Here is a 24,290-nt window from a genome sequence, read left to right on the forward strand (position 1 = left end):
GCAGCCTTGGTATTCAAGAAGGGTGAGAACAGGTTCATGCAGTGATGGTACCCTGAGACTTCTCATAAGTGGTATTAAGGGCAAACCAGCTCTGTGGTGGTTCACAATGAAGTGGAACCATAAACCATCCAGCTTTATACACAGTGTGACCTTTGTTACAAGGAAGGAGACTGGGGCTGCGCAACTGAATCTCTGCAATTTCAAAATGTGTTTAATTGAAATCTCCTATTTTCAAAAGCACTCTGTGCTCTGGTAAACTTGGCAATGGAGCAAGCAGAGCAGTGCAGGCTATCCTGGGGGCTGTGGCCGGAGTTACAGTGAAAATCAAAATCGTAGTGTCACACTTGACTCCCCTATTTTACTCACATTCCTCATCCAATTTGCTAGTAGATTCTGTGAGCCCTTCCTTTAAAATAGATCCAAATTCTGGTGACCTCTCTCACTTCCTAGACAGAATCCCTTTTATCCCAGCCGCCAGGGCCAAAATGTAAGGGGATTCTTACCCCTAGGGTGGTACACCAGCGCTCACGTGACCCTAAGGGTGAGTGCCTCCTTCAACTTAGGATCCCAGGTGCCCCCGCTCACTTCCCCTCCATCAAAAGTACCTGCCATACTTTCGCCCTCTTCGCCAGCAGCAGCTCAAGGCCCTCCAATGACTGACTGCCTATCACACTTAAGAGAAAGTCTGAAATCCTCACCAAGGCTTACCAGGCCCTACGTGGTCCACAACTAAATGCCTCTTTGGCAATCTCTCATATTTTTCTCTTCCTTGGTCACCGCATTCCTGGCATGAGGGCTTCCGGGGGTGAAGCAAGTTTGGGGTGGTGGTCCACCCCAGGTGCAGGCCAGAGGGGGTACACTGTCTGCAGAGAATTTTAAAAGGCCTAAAATACTGACATAGTCTATCTGCTTTCTATAATCTCCATTTTACTAGTAATTCTAAAGCATGCCAGTGAAAATACTCTCTGCAAAAAAACAATCTCTTGTTCTTCTAAGTCTGTGCTGTCCAATATAGTAGCTATTGAGCCCTTAAAACGTGACTGGAGTAATTGGGAAACTAAATTGTTCATGTTTAAATTTTAACTTAAAGTTAATTAACTTAAAATTTCAAACTTCAACTACCAGAAAACTTTTAAGAATGTTTTCTAACAACTTGTGAATCTATTTTTCAACTGTAAATTTTATGAAATCTGAATACAGATCAAATATTTCTGATGAAAATTTAGCATACAAATGGAGACATGCTGTAATGTAAAATATACACCAGATTTCTAACAGCCCAAAAATAAAGAATGTAAAACACCTCATCAATGAATTTTTATATTGAATACCAATTAAAATGGTAATAGTTTGGTTATATTGGAAGAATTCAAATATCTTATTAAAATTAATTTCATCTGTTTCTTTATGCCTTTTTTTTTTTACTATGGATACCAGAAAATTTTAAATGACTTGTGTGGTTCACATTATATTTCTATTGGAAAGTGCTGGTCTAAGTTCTAAACCAGGATATGCAAATTTCTACCTATAGGCAAAATTCAGTCCACCACCTATTTTTGCACAGGCCAAGAGCTAAGAATGGTTTTGCCTTTTAAAATAGTTGAAAAATACCAAAAGAAGAACCAATATTTCACAGCATGTAAAGACTGTATGAAATTCAAATTTCATAAATGGAGTTTTATTGGAACACAGCCACACCCATTTGTTTATATATTGCATAAGGCTGCTTTCACATTACGATAGTAAAAGAGACCCTATGACCTGCAAAAAAAAGCCTTTAAATTTTTACTGCTTCGCCTTTGAGAGAAAAGTTTCTCCACCTCTGTTCTAAAGAATTGGTTCAGTTGTTCTTGAGTTTTAATATATGTTCGAAAGGGATGTAAATTCAGAAAACTCCTAGTTACATAGTTGGCCCCTGACACACACACACAGAGCTACGAGCCAGTCACGAAGATACTAAGAAAAAAAGGCACAGATACTTTACAGGATTATTGTGACAATTAGGTAATGGAATAAAGTACCCAATAGAGCCTAACACTTAGTAAGCACCAAATGAATGCCCTTGAGACCAAAAACAGTCTCCAAAGGGGCTTATCACAGACTTCCCTGGCGGTCCAGTGGTAAAGACTTCACGTGCTTCCACTGCAGGGGGCACAGGTTCGACCTCTGGTCAGGGAACTAAGAACCCACAAGCCGTGTGGCCAAAAAACCAACCAAACAAACACAAGCACACACACACACACAAAGGGGCTTATCACAGTCCGAGAGAAGAGACAGACAGGTAAGCAGGCAGTTACAATTCTTTGTGCAAGTGTACCAGTCCAGGTACTTATAAGGAGGCAGCTAACATAGTCTGGGGAAAGGTATCAATTAATGAGCCCTCAGACTGACTCTGGTATTACTAAGGGACCACTTTTGCAATATAATCATCACTCATCCCCAGTTCTGAAATTTCTGTGCATTAAAGTTTGTCAGTACTCTTAGTGATAAGTGACAGAAACTTAAACCAGAAATTTTAAAGTGAGCTTATTGTTTCCATAACTAAAAGTCTGGGGTAGTCTTGCTTCAGACATGGCTTGATCCAGGTGTTCAAAAACTGCCATTAGGGATCTGCTCTTCACCATGTCTTGGCCTCTCTCCCTCTGTGAGTGCATCTTTCTCCAACAGCCTCTCCTCAGGAGTAGCCAAGATGGCACTAGCAGCTCCAGGCTGACATTCTTCCAGCTCAGCAGCCTCAGTGGAAAAAAAAGTTCCTTTTTCCAATAGTTCCATCAAAAGCCTGGGGCTGATTCTCATTGGGCTTACTTGGGTCCTGTGCTGATCCCCAAGCAAGCACTCCATCCAGGGAATGGAATTGTTGACTGGCCCCTGGGTCTAACCTATCTCCAGAGGTGGAGTTAGGACCACAAAAAGCATGCGGATTGAAGAGGGCTCATCTGCCAAAGAAAAGAAGAGCATTTTGCCAAAATATAAAGAAATGACTCTTGGCACTCAGAAACAGATGGCCACTACAAGAAAGCAAAAATTCAAAAAAATAAATCAACAGTGGTCCAGAAACTTAAGAAAATAACTAAAGCTGTGATTTGTTAAATAAGAACAGCCTCTTTTGCATTATTCAGAAGTTATGATTAACCAAGTAACTGCTTTCATATAGAGAAAGGAAAAACATATAGCAGATAAATTAGCAGATAAAATACGTTTGGCCACAATTATTTTTTAGAATTTGCCTTTCTTAAAACAAACACTCATCTGAAATAAGTATAGTTCTAATGACAAATAGATTACCTTACATTTTTCTTTTCCATTTGAAGTATTCTTAAAGAATGATTCTAGATTTTGTGCCAGCTATTTCCGAGAAATCATATTTATTCATTGGGGTGTATGTATGTGTCTATGTAATATGTATGTAGCTCTGTGTTTGAGTTGTAAAACAGAAATAAATGAAGAAAATGTTTCCCTTTTTAAACTATGTTTTAAAGTAAATAATGATAGAGCATAATTTTTCATCGCCATTTGTCAGGCCAGGGTTCGGGGTGTGTGAGTGAGCACTCACCCCAGAACAAAATTTAAGGGGTGCCTGTTATGGAGTAAATGTCTACACCCCCCAAAAATTGTAGTTGAAGCCCTAACTCCCAATGTGATGGTTTTTGGAGATGGGGCCTTTGGGATGTAAATAGGGTTAGATTAAGTCATGAGGTTGTGTCCCTTATGATAGGATAAGTGGCCTTATGAGATGAGGAAGAGGTCTCCCTCTCTCTCCGTCTCTCTCTGTCTCCTTCACTCTTCCAGTATGTGCAACAAAGAAAGGTCATGTGAGGACACAGTGAGAAGGTGGCTGTCTGCAGGCCAGGAAGAGAGCCTTCCTTCACTAGAAACTGAATTTACTGGCACATTGATCTTGGACTTCCAGCTTCCAGAACTGTGAGAAGTAAATTTCTGTTGTTTAAGCTACCCAGTCTTGGTTTCTTTGTTATAGCGGCCTGAGCAGACTAAGATAGCATCAAAATCAATATAAATAACATTTTAATACAAGGTTTTTAAAATTCAAAATTAATGCAAAAGTCCACAATAAATAAAATATCAAAATTCTATGTCTTCTGGGGCCCAATCTAGTTATCTTGCTTCTGCTTATGACTTCTTGGTAACTATGAAGATAGTTTTGATTATTAGCCTTTGAAAACTCTTTCTGGGGTTTCCTGGGTGAAGACTCTCAGTGTCTCGACACTGAGGATGGTGCTCCCACAGGGCTGACTTTCATGGGTGTGCCACCTGAGCGGGCACTCACTCAGAAAGACCCTGCACTCAGAAGGGCCCCATGCTTGGTTTAATGATCTATTGTTGCCATCTTGAAATCCTTAATAATTTCTGAACTAGGGTCCCTGCATCCTCAATTGATTCTCAGCCCCACTAATTACGTGGCTGGCCCTGTACACCTGCTTTAGGTGCCCTTCATTGAACAATAAGATAAAATTCATGATAAAGAAGATGTGGTACATATATACAATGGAATACTCAGCTATAAAAAAGAATGAAATAATGCCATTTGCAGCAACATGGATGAACTTAAAGATTATCATACTAAATGAAGTAAGTCAGAAAGAGAACGACAAATACCATATGATAGCACTTAAATATGGAATCTCAAATATGACACAAAAGAACATGTCTATGAAAGAGAAACAGATTCACAGACATAGAGAACAGACTTGTGGTTGCCAAGTCTGAGGGGATGTAGGGAGGGAAGGATTGGGAGTTTGAGATTAGCAGTTGTGCACTATTATATATGGAATGGACAAACAACATGGTCCTACTGTATAGCACAGGGAACTACATTTGATATTCCATAATAGACCATAAAGGAAAAGAAATATATATCTGAATCACTTTGCTGTACAGCGGAAATTAACACAACATTGTAAATCAACTATACTCTAGCTCTAACTAAACCTACCCCAGGCACAAAGGGAGACTGTAAAACACTTGAGATAAAAGAGAAAGCTGGATTTCACCCTGCAATGTACAACTCATCACAGAAGCCAGTAAGAGCAAAACAGGAAAGGAAAGTAAATCAGTGAGGCAGGTTCAAAATACCCATCACACTCATTATAAATAAAAGCATATTGGCCCTTGGCAGGATACTATGTGTATCCCATCGGAAATGTCAGTTCTGCAAGATACTCCAGGAAGAAAGGAGGTCACTCATAGTGGTCTAACAAATTTGGAACATGCTCCCCTGCTCTTGGAAATTGTAATGTGATCGGGCATATGGAAGAAAATCAAGAGAGCCCACTTGAAAGAAAATACCTTAGACCACACAACTCCTTTCCTTGTGATTCCCATTAACAGTCTACAGAGCATCCTTTGGAAAACACTTTATTAGTGCATAGCATATTAACCAGAAAGTGTATTTTACGAGGAAAAAGCAACTTGGGGTTCCAAGAATAAAGGAAGCATATACAGTTGCCAGGTAAAATATAGGACGCCCAGTTAAATCTGAATTTCAGAAAGACAATGAATACTTTTCAGTATGTTTGTCCCATACATAAATACGTCTGAAATTCAAATTCAACTAGGTGTCCTGCATTTTTATTTGCTAAATCTGGCAATCTTAGTAGTATACCCATTCTGCCATGTCCTCCAACCAGGTGTATTTCATATGGAGAGTGGGTGGCTTATGAAAACTGGAAGTTGAAGGAAATGAAAGAGGCAGACACTTCTAAAAGGTATTCCTAAGGCCCTTGTAGGTTAGCGGGTAACTCCCAAAGCACAGAGATTCTCAACCATGTGGACGTTTAAAGAGTGCTGTTGGCAAGGCCCTATCTCCAATGACAGGTGAATAGGTCGATTTATCCATTAAGCACAGCACGCAAGAATAAAAACCATAAACATATATATGTTTATATATATTATTGTATATATATATGAACATATATATAATTATTCATATAATAATACAATCCATCTTGGATTATACTTCTTATATAGCAACACAATCACCAAGTATAATTTTTATAATTTGTATTATTCTTTTATGGAGGACAGGACCTACAAAAGCACAGTATCTAGGGCCCACAAAAGTCATAACTCCATGCTGCCCAGACATTCTGAATTAAACGCCACACCACCTCATCTATACAATTCTCACTTTTTATTTAGTTATGACTAGAATTCTCATGGAAAATAAAGTCTTGCAGTCTCCTGAGGAATAGTTAAAAACCAAGTTCTCAAAGACCTCACGAGTTACATTTCAAAATTTCCTTTTCAATCTGCTCTTGCCTATTGTAGAAAAATTATAATTCTTCCAGGTAAGAATGTTAATTTCATCCACATTTCCAATGGGCTATTATGTTTTTACTGCCATCACTACCAAGAATGTCTAGGATCATTTCAAACCTGAAAGAGACAGACTTCTTCTATGGAGTCTTATAAATCAGGGGTCCCCAACCCCCGGGGCCATGGACTGGTATCAGTCCGAGGCCTGTTAGGAAATGGGCTACACAGCAGGAGGTGAGCCGTGGGTGAGCGAGCAAAGTTTCACCTGCCACTCCCCACCGCTCCCCATCACTCGCATTGCCACCTGATCCATGCCCCCGCCCTGACCCCGTCCATGGAAAAACTGTCTTCCATGAAACAGGTCCCTGGTGCCAAAAAGGTTGGGGACCGCTGGTTATAAATGACTCTTACCCCCCACTACTTTAGGGATGTGTCTACATGAGTCTAAATGTCCCTAAAGACCAGGAGTCTTTTAAGGACAGGCCCCGTGTTCTATTGGTTTATCATGCTAGACATTCAATAATCGCAGCTGTTAAGTACATGCCATCTTTAGGTGTCCTGTCTGGCCTCTAATTCCAAATACGTAATATATTCACTTACTTCTGTTTCATTTTCTCCACTGATTCTCTCTCAGCCCCCTCCCAACATGGATTGTTTGTAAGAGACATGCTAATCTGGAAGGATTTTTGCTTTGGAGAAGAGGATCGTTATTATTATCGTGGATTTCCCATTCCTTATCAGTCCACCAAACGTATTCACTGCCTCAGCAGCCAAGTAACCAGCAGGGCCAGATGGAGCATGACGGAGGACGGTCCCTTCCATTCTTTTTTATATCAATATCTCCCAAAAAAGTAACAGGGGGAAAAGTAGAGCTGGCGTACTGCAAGTTATCATCGCCACTAACAAGCCAAACTTATATCCTGTGAATGGTAGAAAATCCAGCCTGGGGAATGCTTAATCTTTGAATCAAAGGGATAATGATATATTTCCTGCAGAAAATGACACTGGCCAATAAGAGAATTCAAAGCCATGTGCCACAATCTGAGACTGGATCTTATACCGGTATTGATGGCCAAAATGAACTGCAAACCGCTTCGTGAAATAGTTACTCTAGCTTTTGAAAGAAGTAATTAGCACTGCAGCAGACTTCTTGGATTAAAAAAAAAAAAATAGGAAGGAGATATCTGGGTTCAATCTTCACACATAGGCTGAATAAAATTACTGATCATTTTTGCCACCTCAGAGCCTCATGCTTTCCAAAGGATTTTTTCCTGCTTAAGGACTTATATAATCTACCATTTAACTTATGGTATGTGAGGCATGAAGCTCTCTGTCACTGACTTATTACCTCACTGCTTAGCCATGGTGTTAATGAAGAAAAGATTACAGCTTTGATTGACAGATGGGCCTCATTGCTCTAAGGTGAGCAGCCAAATGTGCTATGACTACACTTGATCAATTCAATTCTACTATCAATATTGATTGAGTCCCTACTAAGTACAAATCAGCGTGTGTGTGACGTAGGGACTCCAAAACAGAATGAAACAAACAGAAATCCGAGACAGTTTTTGTCCTCACGATCTAGCTGGGGAGACAGATGCATTCACAAATAGCTCCACTACAAAGTAAATTATGCTACGCACACTAATAGAACCACAAAGTGTAGTGGGAAATCAGAGGAGAAAGATTAATTCCAACCCGTGAGGATGTGAATGGAGCGCCATGAATTTACTACCACCCCAGGAACAACAACTTACCACATATGTTATAATAACAGTGGGTTCGGATTGCTATTTTAAAACACAAATGAAAAATATACTCTAATTAGATGAGATTTGCCAGCCAAACAGAGCAAACCAACCAGAAGTCTAAAATACAAGAAGACAAATAATGATCTGGGCTTTTTCATTTCGTGTGGGATTGGTTCGCTGCTTATTCTATTGCTATAGGTGTAAACAATGATTTTTTTTTTAGTGTGATCTAGGGGTTATAAGTTCTACCTGCGTATGGCAGATCTTGGGACAAATACATGTGGTCTCTGGGGGGTGACTGGATCCTGCCTGTGTGCGTTCACATACGTGGCCTTAGCAAAGTTAGCCTTTTACTCTAATGCTTTAGTTTCCAAAGTCATCTCACGGCCTTATATCTGCAAGCATGTAAACATTAGGACTAAAAATGCTTTTTGTCTGTTTATCGTCTGGGTGTGTAGTGTATTCCTTCCATCAAAGCCACTAAGAAATTCTAAAGTAGGTGGAGACAAAGTGCAAAGTCTTCAGTGTTTCTATAGGAAAGAAATGGAGTATTCATAGCAGAGAAGCTCAGGTCCCTTAAATATTTGCAGCCTGGCTCAACCTTCCCTCAGATGGTATTTGTCTTTAACACTTTGCTATATTTCCTGGCCCAAGGAGCTAAATTTGTAAACAAAAGGATATAACATTTTCAAAATATCTGATTTCATTGACAACATAATATGTGCTCTCCACCTATAACCCGAATGCTTGGAAAACCAGAGGACATTGCCATAGACGTGAGCCTTTCCTTCACAAAGAGTTGAGGAATTATTTCACATAAATGCCTTATTTTTAACCTCTCCCCATTTTTATTTTTAAATAATCCAGCAAATAATAATGCAAGCCTTACTATTTGCCAGTTAATATTCTAGCCATGTACATCCAATGACCTGTGAGATAAGAATATATTTATCCCCATTTGACGGATGGAAAATCTGAAGCATAGGACCTTACTCAGAGTCAACCAGCAAGAAAGTGTTAGAACCAGGGGTTCTGGTTCCCGATACCACATACCGATCTGCTTATGTACTTATGCTTTAGCTACTATACTGGTCTGCTTATGTATATAATCCTCACAGCTGTTGTAAGAATTATATAGCATATGCAGGAAAGCTGGTACAAAGAAAGTATTAAAATATTAGTCAATATTAACATGATCAAATGTTAGTCAGTAATTTAGCCATCATGTTTTAAAACTTAAAATCAACTCTTTAAGTGCAAGTATTCCGAAATATGTCCTTGTAAACCTTCTGCATAATCTTAAATTTGCACTATCTTCCTAAAGGATATTACATAAACAAAGCAAATACTCATTTGTTTGATGCTCTACGCCATAGTCTGCCCCTCATGCATCTCAATGCTTTAAGTTTGTTAGTTTCATTTCCTAAACAGGATTCTTGAGTCATTGAAGGAAAGGATTGTGTCTTCTACTGTCTTTCTCCAGTATCACAGTGGCTGTTGCATAGGAATCACTCAGTAAATACTTGTAGATTGGTAACAGACTCCATAGCTTTGGGATAATATTATTGATCTTGTGTAATGATCTTAGAAAGTGTGTGACTATCATGTAGGTAATTACTAAAGAGTAACTCTTTCTAAATGTCCTATTCCGAATTCCTCTTAAAATTACACATGCAGAATACATGTATGCATTTCTGTTGGATATATACCTAGGAATGGACTACACCTAACATATGTATGTTTACTAAATTATTTGTATTAGGATAACACTACTTATAATAGCCCCAAACTGGAAATTATCCAAACACCTGTCAACAACAGAATGGAGAAACAAATTATGATATAGTCATACAATTGAATATTATACAGCAATGAGAATGAACATTCTACAGTTACGTGCAACAACATGGATAAACTGCACAAACAAAATGCTGAGATAAAGAAATCAGACCCCCCAAAAGTATATACTGAATGATTCCATTTATATAATGTACAAAATGAACAAAAGCAAGCAATGCTGTTAGAATTCAGGACAGTGCTCTCTCTTGGGGAAAAGTGTTGGGTACCTGGAAGGGGCAGGAAGGAGGCTTTTCTGGTAATGTTCTGTTTCTTGATCACAATCTTATTACACAGACGTGTTCAATTTGTCAAAATTAATGGAGCTGTGTACTTATTGTCATGTGTGCTTTTCAGTCTTTATTATACTTCAAATGAAAATAATTCTCCAAATACTTGCAAACTCTACTCAAATGTTTTCTTCATTCCCTACCAACAACCTCTCTTATCATAGTAAGCTTACTCTGCTTTTAATTAGAATATTGTGGACGTATTTTGTGTGTTAATTCAACTCTAACTTCCTTGAGAGGTGGGGCTCTTTGTTGTTTATCTTTATTTCTCCTAATAATATCTAGAGTGGTAACACACAAATGTAAGTGTTTTGTTGAAGGAATGAAAAAGAATGAAAGAATAAATGAACAACTCAACCCTCAACTATTCCAGACAAACAGAAGCTCAGTCATGACGACTGTAATCATTGTTAAGAGGATTATGTCATACATGGCAGTCTACTGATCTACCTGTCTATGCACATGGCTCTAAAAGACAAAAGTATATAGTAAAAACACTTAAGTCACCAGATATATTAATAGGATAATTCTTCATTTTGTGAATAGATTCACGGTTAAGTTTTTCTACTTCATCTAATATTTATTATTTATTCAGGATTTATTTTGTACTAGAAACAGTTCTAGGCAGTTCATTGACATTTGATCATTTAATTCATAAATCAGTAAAGTGTGAGTTGTTGAGAAACTAGGATTTGGATTCAGACAGACTTATGTCCAAATCGTGATTCTCCCACTTAAAAACTGAGCAGTCGTGGGTACATTAATTCTCTGAGCCGCATAGATTCATAGAGTCTACAACAGAGATAGTCACATCTACCTTATTCAAGGTTCCCATGAGACAATGTACGGTTGACCCTTGACCAACACAGTTGGAATTGCATGGGTACACTTGCAAATTTTTTCAGTAGTAAATATCATAGTACTATACCATCCACCGTTGACTGAATCCAAGGATGCGGAACCATGGATACGAAGGAATTGTGTGTGTGGAAGGCCACCTATAAGTTATACATGGACTTTCAACTGTGAAGAGGGTTGGTACCCCTATCACCCACCCCAAAATTATTCAAGGGTCAACTGTAAATGAGGCATTTAGCCTGGTGCTTGGCGGATTACACGTGAAAGAGTACTGTTCATTATCATGAGGACCAGAGGTTAAGGAACTTTCCCACGTCTAATCCACGCCCATCCATCAGTAAGTTCTGCTGACTCTATCTCCAAAATATATTTCCGGGCCTCCTCTCTCCATTTCCATTACCACTCTAATCCAGGCCACAGCCAGGCCCCTCTTGTTCTGTCCACTATCATAGGCTTTGTAAATCTCTCCCTGTTTCTTCTTTTCTTCTCTCCAAAGCAGAAAGAATGATCCTTTCAAATCTTAAATTGCCTTAAACCCTCAATGTCTTCCTTTGAAATAAATTCCAAATACTTCACCAATACGCAATCTCATATGGTCTGATCCTTACTCTCCCTGTGCTCTGACCCTTCTGGTCCTCCCAGAACGTTAGACATTTTACATGTACTCTTGCCTCTGTTGCTCTTCCTTCACAGCTCAGCATAAAAGATGACTCAGAAAAAGGTTCCCATGTAATCCAGTAGATCTTCCCATGATTCTCTGTAGCCATCAACACGTAAATTTCACATTTCTATGTTTACCTGTTCATTGTCTGCCCACCATTTAGACTGTAAACTTCCCAACAATTTTGCCATGGCTGTTCTACACGCCACTGAATAGTCACCACTAACCCAGTGCCTGGAACAAATATCTTTATTCAACAAGTATGTACTTATGGTCTTTCATGAGCAGGCACTAGAACAGCAGATTAATTCACACATTAAATAAGTAAATGTATTGTGTTAGCAAGGGATCATCTCTACTGAGAAAAGCAAAACTGGTGGAAGGTGGATAGAGAGGGAGAGATGGGGGTAGGGGTACAGTATAAACTAGGGTGGTCAAAGGGGACCTCCCTGACAGGAGCATTTGAGCAGAGACGAAGAATGTGAGAATAAGCCATGGAAGGGGATTCCAAGTAGGACCAAGTGCAAGTATCCTGAGGTAGGAGCGTGCCTGAGAGTGTGAGGAAGGGTCGAGGGCCAGTGTGGCTGGAGCTGAGGGAGTGAAGGGGAGAGTAGTAGAAGGTGAGATCAGAAAGGCCAGAGGAAGCCTCTGGGCCTCTGTTAAGTTTAGGTTTTGACTGAGGGAGAGGGGAAGCCATTGAAGGTTTCCGAATACAATGATTCATGTTTTAACCAGATGCTCAGGATATGCTGAGTTGAGGACTGTGTATGGAATGTAAGGAGCCAAGAGTGAAAGCCCAGGTGCCATTTAGGCCAGGTGAAAAATGAAGGCAGTTTGGACCAGGGTAGGAGTAGTGGAATTGCCAGAAAGTGGTCAGATCCCAGATATAATTTTAAGATAGTACTGAGAGAATCTGCAGACACTTGTTTCTAGCGTGTGAAAAAGAGGAGTCAAGAATTACTCTAAAAGCGATATTCAGTAAACCTTTGTTGAATGGATGAATGAATGAATGAATGAATGAATGACACATAGCTATTAAACGTCAGGATGACACTTAAAGCAAGGTTAGTTGGTCATCAAAATTCTTGTTGTGATTCTCAACTTTTTAAGAAACTGAGAGAAAGCCTTTCTTTAGAAAAATGTACATATGTACATATATGCCAAATTTGTACATAATTTTAGGAAGGTCCAGAACCTCTTAAAATCCATCCAGGAATCCCCTGTGTGAAGAGAGCCTGCATGTCATCACACAAGCAACTAATATAAAACTTGATTTTCAAGATGCAGTTTGCATAAACTTTTGCAAAAAAAATCTCCTTATAAAGTACCCACTCCAATCTTACAAAATGGATTCATGTAACAGGCAAAAGACAAACTGCACTTCTGTTTTCTATGTTTATAAGTAACGATTACAACACTGGAATATAGCAATAATTTTGAATTCAGCAGCATAAAAAATAGTAATCAGGGACAATAAATCATTCTTAATATTTGTAAAAGCCTAAAGGAAACTACATTTTCTTACAGTAAGATCACAAAAGTTAATAAAACACCATTTCTTTACTAATGGCTGGAAGTATAATAACTCAGTCCAATAATAATACTGGTTTTCTCATACTGGTAGAAGTTTTCACTGGCAGATTCAGGTGACCTTATTTGATAACAAATTAGAAAATGAATTTAATAAATGAGGTTTGGTGAGTAAAATAAAAAGTATGCTTCACGGAAGAAAAATGAGAAAGGTATTTCTGGAAAGGACTGCAGAGCTGTTTTTGTGCAAAGACTAAAGTCAAAGACTGAATGTTGCAGCGTTTTGTGAGTGGCATAAACAACCACATATTTTTAAATTGCATAATAATAGTACAATTCACTCTAGTCTTCACTCTGAAAGAAATCTAAAAAGCAATCCAAATGTTGCTTTATTTCCAGATTATCTGTTTAGTCTAAGTAATGCTAGTGTAATACACATAAACAAAATATTAAGACATCTAGTTTAAATTATATTTTTAAGCCCTCTAAAGTTTCAAGGGGAATAAGGTTGTTTTGTGTCTTGTCTTACAAGTTAAATACCTCTATTTAAACCCCAAGGGCTGTTTTCCAAAGTGGGATGCTCTGCCACAGCCATAAAACTCTTTCAAGGCAATGCGGATCACAGAGTTAAAACTCTAGGGGTTAACACTGGGCTAGTTCACAGGCTTCCAGGCTGCCCTGAAGCATTTGTCTAAAAGCTTTAAAAAAAAAAAAAAAAAAAAGGCAATAGAGAAAATTGTCCAAAATCTAGCTCAGGAAGTACCCTACTTCTGGGGAAAAAAACTCTGGTCCTGAGGTTTTGCTGCCTGATCCTGCTGCCTTATACCCCTGGAGAGCTGAGAAAAATGCCTGTCATGTTCCAAACTGATCTCTTAAGTAATGAGGGGATTGTGAAAAAGAGAGTCAACAGAATTCCCATTTGCTAAGACACAGGTACCAACCGGATGACCTAAAAATAACAACACTTGAGTCTTAATTTAGACTTTACGCCTCTGTTGCCTTGCAACTGAGTCAAATTATACCTAAATTTTCTCTGGGTCATTTTTATAAGTGAAATATGAACATTCACCCAGTGAAAGCAAGACAGAGGCAGGCAGATAGACATTGGGCAATTTTTAAAAATCTATTAAAAAATGTCATGGCCTCAGAAGCAAAGAGCATATCAGTTCAATTAATATTAAATTGAGTTATAGAGGTAAACTTTGGCGTGCAGTGATGGCCGTAAAAGGAGAAATGGTGATGATACACTCCCTTTACTCCGAGTATTTGTCTATAACTCACAATGTATTTCTGTTTGGAGTACTGGTGTTAACATGCTTTCTTAGGAGAGAGTAGAACAGCCGTTATGGTGTATGTTATGAATGCATATTAACAGCACAGACATTTGCATATCTGGAACTACAGTAGAAAATGCATAACGACATTTCTTTTGAAAGACTATTGTACAAACACACTGAATCCTTGCTACATCTTGACATAACAACTTTTTGTTTCCTCCCTTTAAAAAAAAAAAAAACTAAGACATTCAAACAATAGATTAATACTCAGAAAACCTCAACACAGATTCTATACCCCACCTCGCCACATCACTACCACCACCAAAGGGTTTTAGTTCATGTTCAAAGGCAGAAATAGAACAGCCCCAAATGTTTTCATGGAAAAGCTGTTTCTCATTTGTCTGCACATCGGAGAGATAAAGTATAAAATCTATCCTTGGGATGAGCTACATCGGTGATAAATTTCTACTAATGTGTCACTTCATCTGTTCCTTGGATTTTGATTTTCATGTCTGTGATGCCTGTGATACAATGCAGCTTCTGAAGACTTTGCAAGTTTAGAATATGGTGCAATATGCAACATTCATGACAGGGCTGGCTGCTTCATGGCTTGTGACTCTGATACTTACTTACCCTCCTTTACATTTAAAAAGTAAACCATTCCTGAGAACAAACAAAATTCTGCACCTGGTCTTCCTATAGATATTCTCTGTGCTGATATAAAAATTGTGTGTAGTTTTTGAACCAAAAGCTATATGAAATACACTTAATGCACCCATTACCAGGACTATCCCCTTAAACAACAAATTTGAAATGCCTTTGGTGTGTCTGATTTTTTTAAAAACATGAGCTAGGCCAACCTACCCCCTTATTTTAAGTTATGAGTTTATAGCCTTATTTTAAATTTGCATTTTTTTACCAGACCACTGAGAGAAAAAAAATGACCCTCCTTTACTTAGCATGATTCTTCTTTTTGCCAACTTCCCCATCTTTTCTCGAACAGTCCAGGCAAAGTCAGGTAACTTTGTGGGGAGACGGAAATGAGTGGGGTATGACAGGAGAAAAATTGCATTTAGCTTGAGTCCCCCGATGCCAATTTGGAACCAAAGTGCATTAAAGCAGCAGAATTTTAAACCTTTCAAAACTGGGATTTATAAGGGGAATGCTAACACAGATTCAACAGTTACAGCTCTGCCAGGGATTACTTTAATACCAAAAGCATACTGTCTCACTTTATAGAAAGAGATTACTCAGTTGTCAAACAACAAAGGTTGTGTTTGTCTATTTTTAAACTTTTATTTTTTTTTAAAGCGCCCTTTTAACTTCAGTGACAGGCAATCCTGAAATAAAATGTCCTTTTATTTCAGGGGTAGGGGGCTGGTAGTGGCAGGGGAGTAGAGAAAAGGAGAAGGCGAGGTTTGCCTCTGGCTTCACAGTTCGTTTTATCTATAAGGCTTTGCCAGCTTTGCTTAACTGTTTGTACCCTGCTTTTGTTAAGAAACCAAAAGGGAAAAGTGGAAGAAAAAGATAAGTATGAAATAAATCTGACAGAGAAAAATAACTGGACACTGATACAGGGATGAGAAAATATTTAAAATGATCTTGATCTAGAGGCGGAGAAATGTGAGGGGATGATTTTCAGGAGAAAGAAAAAAATCTGAAAGCTCCAAAAAATAGGAAAGCTAAGCTTTGACTAAAATACTCAGCAAAATGCTAGGGAAAGACAAAAACCTAAGTGATAATTTTTATGTTCATTGTATATGAAATGAAATGAGAAGGAACAGGCCAGTGAAGGCTGTAAAGAGAGGGACAATAAGAGAGTGAAGTTGTGACTTTGGGTAGAGGACATGAGAATGTAGTTTGAAATCTTTCACAGTGGACTTGCAGTTGTCTCTGCATTTTACACAGATATACAAAGAATCTCTCTGAAAAGTTGTTGAAAGATACCAGCAAGTGTGGAAAGGGGAGCATCTGAGGATGTCTTTCACAGACCCCAGATGGAGAAACTGTTCTTTTATTCCAAATTCTTAAGAAGCACAGAAGTCTTACACGTCAATAAGAGAACACACAGACACACACCCATAAGTTACATGCCATGAAAGGAAATAAGGAGACCTTTGTTGATCCCTGTTCGCTTACACAAATCTTAGTTTGGTTAAGCATCTCAAGACCATTTTCCTGATCTCAGCTCCTTTTCACGGCTTTCTTTCCCTGGGCACCCAGGTGCACAAATGGGATGGTGATCTTTACAAAACATCAACAACAACAAAAAACCTCTCGCTCACACAAAAGCCCACCTTGTAAATGAATGGAATATTAACGACTACCTAATAGTTGCACCGTTGGCAGGGCGAAACTGAACACTAACACAGCTATTTCTACAGATTGCCAGTGAAGCCGAAGCAGCTCGAGGAGAAACGCACCTACTGCATGTGAAAGGCTGGTGCAGATTTTTTTCCTATCAGTCTAACCTTCTGTGTTGATGCATGAATGCTGGTACCCACTTACAGGGATGCCAGATGATCAGTGCAGAATGAAGGTCCCAAGAGAGAGGATCACATGGTTCTCTCTGCCCTGTGACGTCACTAGCAGATGGCATGGGTACCAGCTCTGGCAGTTGGCATCAATGTCACTTTTTAGAGATCAATGAGATAGTGCAGATACACACAGATCTAGAGACTCCAGGAGACGATGCGACACTCAGCCTGAAAAGATGTGGAAGATCCAAAATGAAAACTGATTATTGAATGAAATTAAAACCTAAGGTAATATAAATAAAGATATACTTCAATTGATGCTGGCTTTGCATGCAAGTATTTAAAGATACAGTGTCACTGTCTTATAGTATTTATATGGTCTTTTGTCATCTATAACTTCTTATCATATTTCATTCTTATGATGTAATTATCACATACTTTCACGGCTATTATGTAACTGCAAGTATGTAGACATTATTAAGAGTTTGCGTGTGTGTGTTTGTGTGTGTGTGTGTGTGTGTGTGTGTTGAGGGAGCTGGAGATTGTTAAATTAAAAAGTCTCTGTTTTAACATGCCTATTTGTTTGAAGACTTTAGACGAAAATACTTGCTGCTTTGCCAAACGAAAGCCAAAATTGCATTTGAAACACAAATTATTTTCCCCTTTCATTCGGGATTCTGAATACACGTGCACAATTGCAGTCAGAATCCTTGGACCGTTCCTGTCAGATATTAGCTAGAGGGAGACTTCTGTGGCTCGTAGAACAAAAACGCTACGAGAGTGTTTTTTGTCAGGTGATTTGAACAGCAGTAAACAGACAATTACGCTGAGAAAAATTTAAAATAGAAAAGCAGTCTCAATATTTTTCTGGACTTAAAATAATGCCAGTGATTTTTAAAATTTATTTATAGAGTTTATCCCAAATTAGCCTAACCTCCCCCTCGCTTTTTTTGGTGAAGGTTGGGAAAAGAGTGCTCTCTTACATGTTTCGTTACGGATCAGAAAGAAAGCAGTTTTTAAATTGGCTCTGATTAATCTTTTCTTTAAATTTGTGTATTTCAACAGCCACTTATCTAAATTCACAGTTATATAATACAGCAAATAAAGTTAAGGCTTATTTTCTTTCTAAAAAATAAATCTCCACAAATTTGTCAGCTAATGGAGAGGTAGCATTTTTTATTTTAAAAACTGGTGCCCCTTCTCATTTTGCACTCAGGGGAATTGGAATTAATGAAATTCTGCATTGCTATATCATGTTTTGCATTTGTTTGAATTTCACTGTCCTTTTCGTGTATTAAAAATCAGTTTAAAATCAAAGAGAAATGGAGGTGGTGGTGGTATTACAATAAATACTTCCTGTTTTATTTTCTTTTGATAATTTGGTATAAATTAATCCTATTGCATGTGTCATTGTTTTCTTTAATAATTACTAGGCTGCACAAACTCAAAAATTTTATTTAATGTAAAAATCAGTCTTTTTCTCATGTTTTTGTATTCTTATGATTAAGTCATTGAATATGCTTTAAGTGTATAAACTTTAAAAATGAAAACACCTTAAATATTGTGCTGGCATTTTTTCAGGTAATTTAAGATTAGAGAACCATGTTAACACTACCGTTTGATGAGTCAGTTGTAATGCCAGAATCCCAGATGTGCAGAAAGTTTTCTAGAGAATGCGAGGACCAGAAGCAAATTAAGAAACCAGAAAGCTTTTCCAAACAGATTGTCCTTCGAGGAAAGAGCATCAAAAGGGCCCCTGGAGAAGAGACTGAGAAAGAAGAAGAGGAGGAAGACAGGGAAGAGGAAGATGAAAATGGGTTGCCCAGAAGGAGGGGTCTTAGGAAAAAAAAGACGACCAAGCTCCGACTGGAGAGGGTCAAGTTCAGGAGACAGGAAGCTAACGCGCGCGAGAGGAACAGGATGCACGGCCTCAACGACGCCCTGGACAATTTAAGAAAAGTGGTCCCCTGTTATTCTAAAACCCAAAAACTGTCCAAAATAGAAACTTTACGACTGGCCAAAAACTACATCTGGGCACTTTCTGAAATTCTGAGAATCGGCAAGAGACCTGATCTGCTCACGTTCGTCCAAAACTTATGCAAAGGTCTTTCCCAGCCAACTACAAACTTGGTGGCAGGCTGCTTGCAGCTCAATGCCAGGAGTTTCCTGATGGGTCAGGGTGGGGAGGCGGCACACCACACAAGGTCACCCTACTCTACCTTCTACCCACCCTACCACAGCCCTGAGCTCACCCCTCCCCCGGGGCATGGAACTCTTGATAATTCCAAGTCCATGAAACCCTACAATTATTGCAGTGCGTATGAATCCTTCTATGAAAGCACTTCCCCTGAGTGTGCCAGCCCTCAGTTTGAGGGTCCCTTAAGTCCTCCCCCAATTAACTATAATGGGATATTTTCCCTGAAGCAAGAAGAAACCTTGGACTATGGCAAAAATTACAATTACGGCATGCATTACTGTGCAGTGCCACCCAGGGGTCCCCTTGGGCAGGGTGCCATGTTCAGGTTGCCCACCGACAGCCACTTCCCTTACGACTTACATCTGCGCAGCCAATCTCTCACCATGCAAGATGAATTAAATGCAGTTTTTCATAATTAATGAGGAAAATGAAAATAAACAGTGGTCATTCACCTCCCCCTTCTGATTAAGACAAAGCAGATGTTTGTGGGCTGAGTAATAGGCACAACTCTAGCTAAGGTGTTTACTAGTTTCTGGAGTGTGTTTCAACTATTGTGAGAATTTTCTATGTAATAATAAATCTCTTTTCCTATGAGAACTTCTTTTCCTTTCCTTTTGTCTGTAAAGCACTGTGATTCTGTTTCTACTGGAAGGTTATTTTTTTCATGTTTTATTTTCTTTTAAATTCACTTAATTTGTTTGAACAAGGTGTCTAAGAATATACTGTTGAATAAAGACGTGCACACAGCATAATTCAGTGTCTCCTTCAGTTGTACAGTAATTATAAAAATGCATGTTATTAAAAATAAGATGAATAAAATGATGTGTTTATAATTATTAGGAATTTATATATAATGTATCTCTGAAAAATTGAACATTTTAAATATCGAGAATAACACTAAGCTGACAATGATATTGGAAGATGCCTTTGAGGGTGTACAACAGTATAAAAAGCTATGCAACTTTCTTTTTATTAAGGACGAGTCTAAATGCATTCGATCGGTAACTATTCCTCTTCAAGGATTTGCAGGTGGGGCAACATGATATTTGGGTAGGTGGTGTCATAATTTTGGAATAATTATATTAATCCTAAAGAAAAAATTTTCAGCCCTTGTTTTGTATTGTTCAGAAATTATCTGTACAGGTTTGTTATCACAATGTATAATTGTGGTTTTCCACCCACATTTTTAAAGCAATTAAACATAGATATTTCCACTCGTAAAGGACATCTATTAGCTGTGATATTTTTGCATGATACTTATTATTTCCTGGTACACAGCTGGTTTCTGTCTCCAACACTCCCTCCTCCCCATTTCAGACATAGTTCTGGATTTCAAAACCAGGCGAGATAAAACAAATTTCTTAAACAAAATGGCCAAAGTGCTTACAAGAAATTTTTCTTTTTTTTTTTTTTTAAGTATCTTAAATGAAAGAAGAGGCGCCCATGAGGGTTAAACATCCTGGGGAAACAATGATAAATCCTGGTAACCTTCAGCTCGCGCCGAAATTCGGTGGCAAATTTCCAGCAAACACCAGAGTGGATGTTAAAACTGGAAGGTTTTACTCTGTGCCGTTTAAATAAGTCTGGCCGATTAGAGGCTAAATTCTGTGTGAGTATAAGTTTAAACCTTACTTGAATAGCGCAAAGGAGCTCACCCTCTTAAGCAGAACTGAGACTCTTCTAAGATAAAAATCAAGGTGGCAGTGACCTCACTCCAGATGCCCTCGTGCGCAGGTTGCCTCCAGGGGGAAGATGGGGACAGCTGCGAAGGCTGGTGAGGCCAGTAGAAATGGGTCCACCGATGGCGGGACCGCGCGGTGCTGGGTGGGCCGAGGCAGGGGGTCCGCGCTCCACGGCTGCGCCCACGCTGCCCACTTGGGCGGCCCGCGGGCATCGACTGAGCGGGCGCAGGCCCGACGGCGCCTCGCGGCTGACGCGGGGAGGAGGTGGAGGCGGCTTCCCGTCGCCTGCAGTCATCCGGGCTCAGGGACACGGGCTGCACTGCCCGGGTCCCGCCCGCAGTGGGCGCCCTGGGTCCCGGGGGCCGCGGCTCTTGCTCCGGCCTTGCAGGCCGGGGAAGACACTTCACCGCGGGGGGAGCGTGCGCGCCCGGCAGACCCTACCCCGAACCGGGGAGGAGGCGACCTCTTGGTGGCCAGGCCCCGAGGGGCGGGAAAGGGGTCGCCCCATCGCCCGTGCTATCTGCCACGATGGGGGACGCGCGGCGGCGGCAGCTTCAGTTTGCCGAAGTTCGGCTAAGAGCTGCCCGGTCCTGCCCCTCCGCGGCTGGCGGGGCTTCTTGAGCCGAGGCCGAGAGACTCAGCGTCCCCCGTCCCTCAGCTCCCCCTGCCTTAAGCGCCCGGCCCTATGGCGCGCGCGGCCGCCGCGCTCCGAGGGGCAAGGGTACCAGCAGCTGCTGGCGCGGTACTCGGTGGGTGACGGACGCGCCCTTCAAAGCGGATGTGTTAACACCCGCCCGTTCACACCCCGCGAGGGCCGGGGCGAAGGAGTCGGGAAAGAGGAGGCAGTGTGCCCTCCAGGGATAGAGAGAAGTCTGCCTTAGGTAGAAAGCCGCCTGTCCCCTGTCTGTCGCCGACACGGGAGTGACTCGTGGTTGCTTCGTCGAATCCGCGCACAACACCTGCCCTCCCTGGGACTGTGTCCAGGATTGCCCGGCCTCGTTAAGGCCCCTCAGACGCTGAGAGTCAGATCTTTGCTCACCCTGTCTAAGCAAAGAGCACGAAAGTGAGGAAGCACCTGGAACTAGAAGAATCTGTTGTGTTTGGTTTTAAAAAAAAGAAAGAAAACTAAGGCAGTTCTGTTTGGTCATTAGCAGAATAGGTGCGGCGTTCCCACACCCTGGCTCCAAGGTGACCCACACTGCGCCTGCTCAGTGTCTTGTTGGTCCAGACAACCTTTGAAAACCGCAGTCTTCCGAGGGTCACAAACTCATGTTGGAACTAGAGATTGCAACAGGAGCTGCAGTCTCCTGTCTCCCTTCTGGCAATATGGGAGAGCTGCGAAGAAAAGCAGCTGGCTGAATGTCTGGGGAAGAAGCAAACGTTCAGAAGAAGCATCTCGTCTCGGAGCTTTGTTCGTAAGGAATTCAAGCAAGAGCGGGATTTTTAGGCACAGACCCTAGAGATAATGAAATTTCTTCCATAATTTGGATGCACAGATCTGATGTGTGCTCTCTCCTTCAGTGGACTGATAGAATCAGGGTGTGTGGGACTGATCCCTGTGGCTTAATTATCCTTCAGATCCCACTGATGACCTCTGGCATGGGAATCACCCAGCTGCCACCTTTACACTCACCAAGGACAGAGTGTCAGTTCTCTTCCCCAACAGGGGCCTCCCTGTTCCTGGTTGACTGCAACCCTGAGGAATCATATGAATTGTTCATTCATATACCAACATCACAGATGCAATGCATTACAGAATCCTACCTCTTAAGGTACCGCTCCAATGGAAGAGGAAATAGTAAAGAATAGAGAGCACAATTGATCAGGAAGGCTTGGAATCGGACAGATTTGGGTCAAAAACTGCCTCACTGCTAACCTCTTATTGCAGCCTCAGAGAGATTGTACACAACACCCAGAAGGCTTGAGGTCAGGACACCTTAACTCCTTGCTCTCTTCTTGACCCCATACTTCCCTTACCTCCCAGCATGAGAGGATGAGAGGTATTTCTATTTTCTGAACCCTTTTAATAATTAACGCCTTTCAAATTGATTAAGCATCTCTTCTTTTTAGCTGAGTTATGTGAATCTCATATTTAATCTCAGGATTAGTGTGTGTGTGTGTGTGTGTGTGTGTGTGTGTGTATTATGTAAGTGGCCTCAACAAAATAAAGATGTATTTCATGCTCATTTAAAAGAAGTGGTAGATAAAGTAGGACTTGTATGGCTGTCCAAAGGCACCAGAGGCCTAGGTTCCTTCTACCTTTCTATTCCTCTAACCTTAGTATGGGGCTTGCATTCTCAAGTTCACCTCATGGCCCAAGATGGCTGCTGGAGTTCTAGCCATTGTGTCCTCATTCCAATGAAGAAGAAGGAAAGGGGATGGCAAAAGAATGTCCCACCCACCTGATCAGACCCCTTTAGAGAATATTTATGAAAGCCCCACCCAATGACTTATACTTACATCTCACTGGCCACTTCTAGATTTCAGAGAAGCTGTAAAATATATCCTTTTTATCAGAGTATATTGCCACCTGGAATAAATTCAGGTCCTGAATATGTAAGAGGGAGAAAATGGATGTTGGTCAGGCACCTAGCAATCTCTGCCATGCCTCTCCTTCTAAACTCTGAAGCCTCAAGAGATTTGGCCTCACCTTATGCACTGTGAGGACCACTTCAGCAATCTGCCTTGCACATCATAGATGTTCAATATAGTTTTAAATCATTTTAAAAATCCTCATGACAGTTCAGGAGGAAAACGTTCCAGGGCATGTCTTCCATCTGTGTGCTCATGAGATACACTGCATATCAAACTTCAACCGGACCATTTCTGCAGTACAACCATCCTTCACTGATGCCCCTCAGGGGTTGTCTTGATCACACTGATCTTTGTCTCCTCACACTGCACTGCTTCTGGCCTCCAAGATGACACTTTGGTGCTGCCCATGGCATCGCCTGCCTTAGAGAGTTCAGTCTGCCAGATAAGAGACTGTCTTAGCTTATTTTCTTTTCAGTACAGTGATCCCCATCCCTTCCCAACTGTATGTGGCCAGGTTTGCTTACCTCTTTCCAAGACCAATGCCTTTAACTCTGCCGTCCACCAATTCCTTCATGTCTCTGAGATCTTATACTTCTCCCAAGTATTCTTTTTTCTGTTTCTACTATCTTTTTCCTCTTTGACTACATACATGCATGCTACCAAATGGTCTCTTTGGCTCCCCCAGCTTATAGATTCTATGAAGGTTTGTTCTTAAGTCCAGTCCTCCTCCTTCCCACGCAAAATGCAAGACCTCAAGCCTCTCGCTTTCTGTATTTTGAAGGCATGGAAGGAAAGGATTTCTCTACCAATCCTGGTGCTACCTGTGCCTTTTCTCAGTCATGTCCCCATGCCCAGGTTGCCCATGCCAATGCCACCTCCAATGAAGCATTGTGTGGCTGATGTTCTACTCTGTGGCCCACCTG

The 24,290-nt window shown here is 40.5% G+C and overlaps 1 protein-coding gene across 1 annotated transcript; it reads left to right on the forward strand.

The window, feature by feature from the left end:
- The first annotated feature begins 18,522 nt into the window (after positions 1-18,522).
- NEUROD6 (neuronal differentiation 6) lies at positions 18,523-19,693 on the forward strand. Its single transcript, XM_022583919.3, has one exon. It carries the CDS (start codon positions 18,556-18,558, stop codon positions 19,567-19,569), a length of 1,014 nt encoding a protein of 337 aa, XP_022439627.1. The 5' UTR covers positions 18,523-18,555; the 3' UTR covers positions 19,570-19,693.
- Positions 19,694-24,290: the final 4,597 nt, after the last annotated feature.

This window comes from Delphinapterus leucas, chromosome 9, assembly GCF_059928025.1.
Source record: "Delphinapterus leucas isolate spDelLeu-1000000601 "Yukka" chromosome 9, BTC_Dleu_Yukka2, whole genome shotgun sequence".
NCBI lineage: Eukaryota > Metazoa > Chordata > Mammalia > Artiodactyla > Monodontidae > Delphinapterus > Delphinapterus leucas.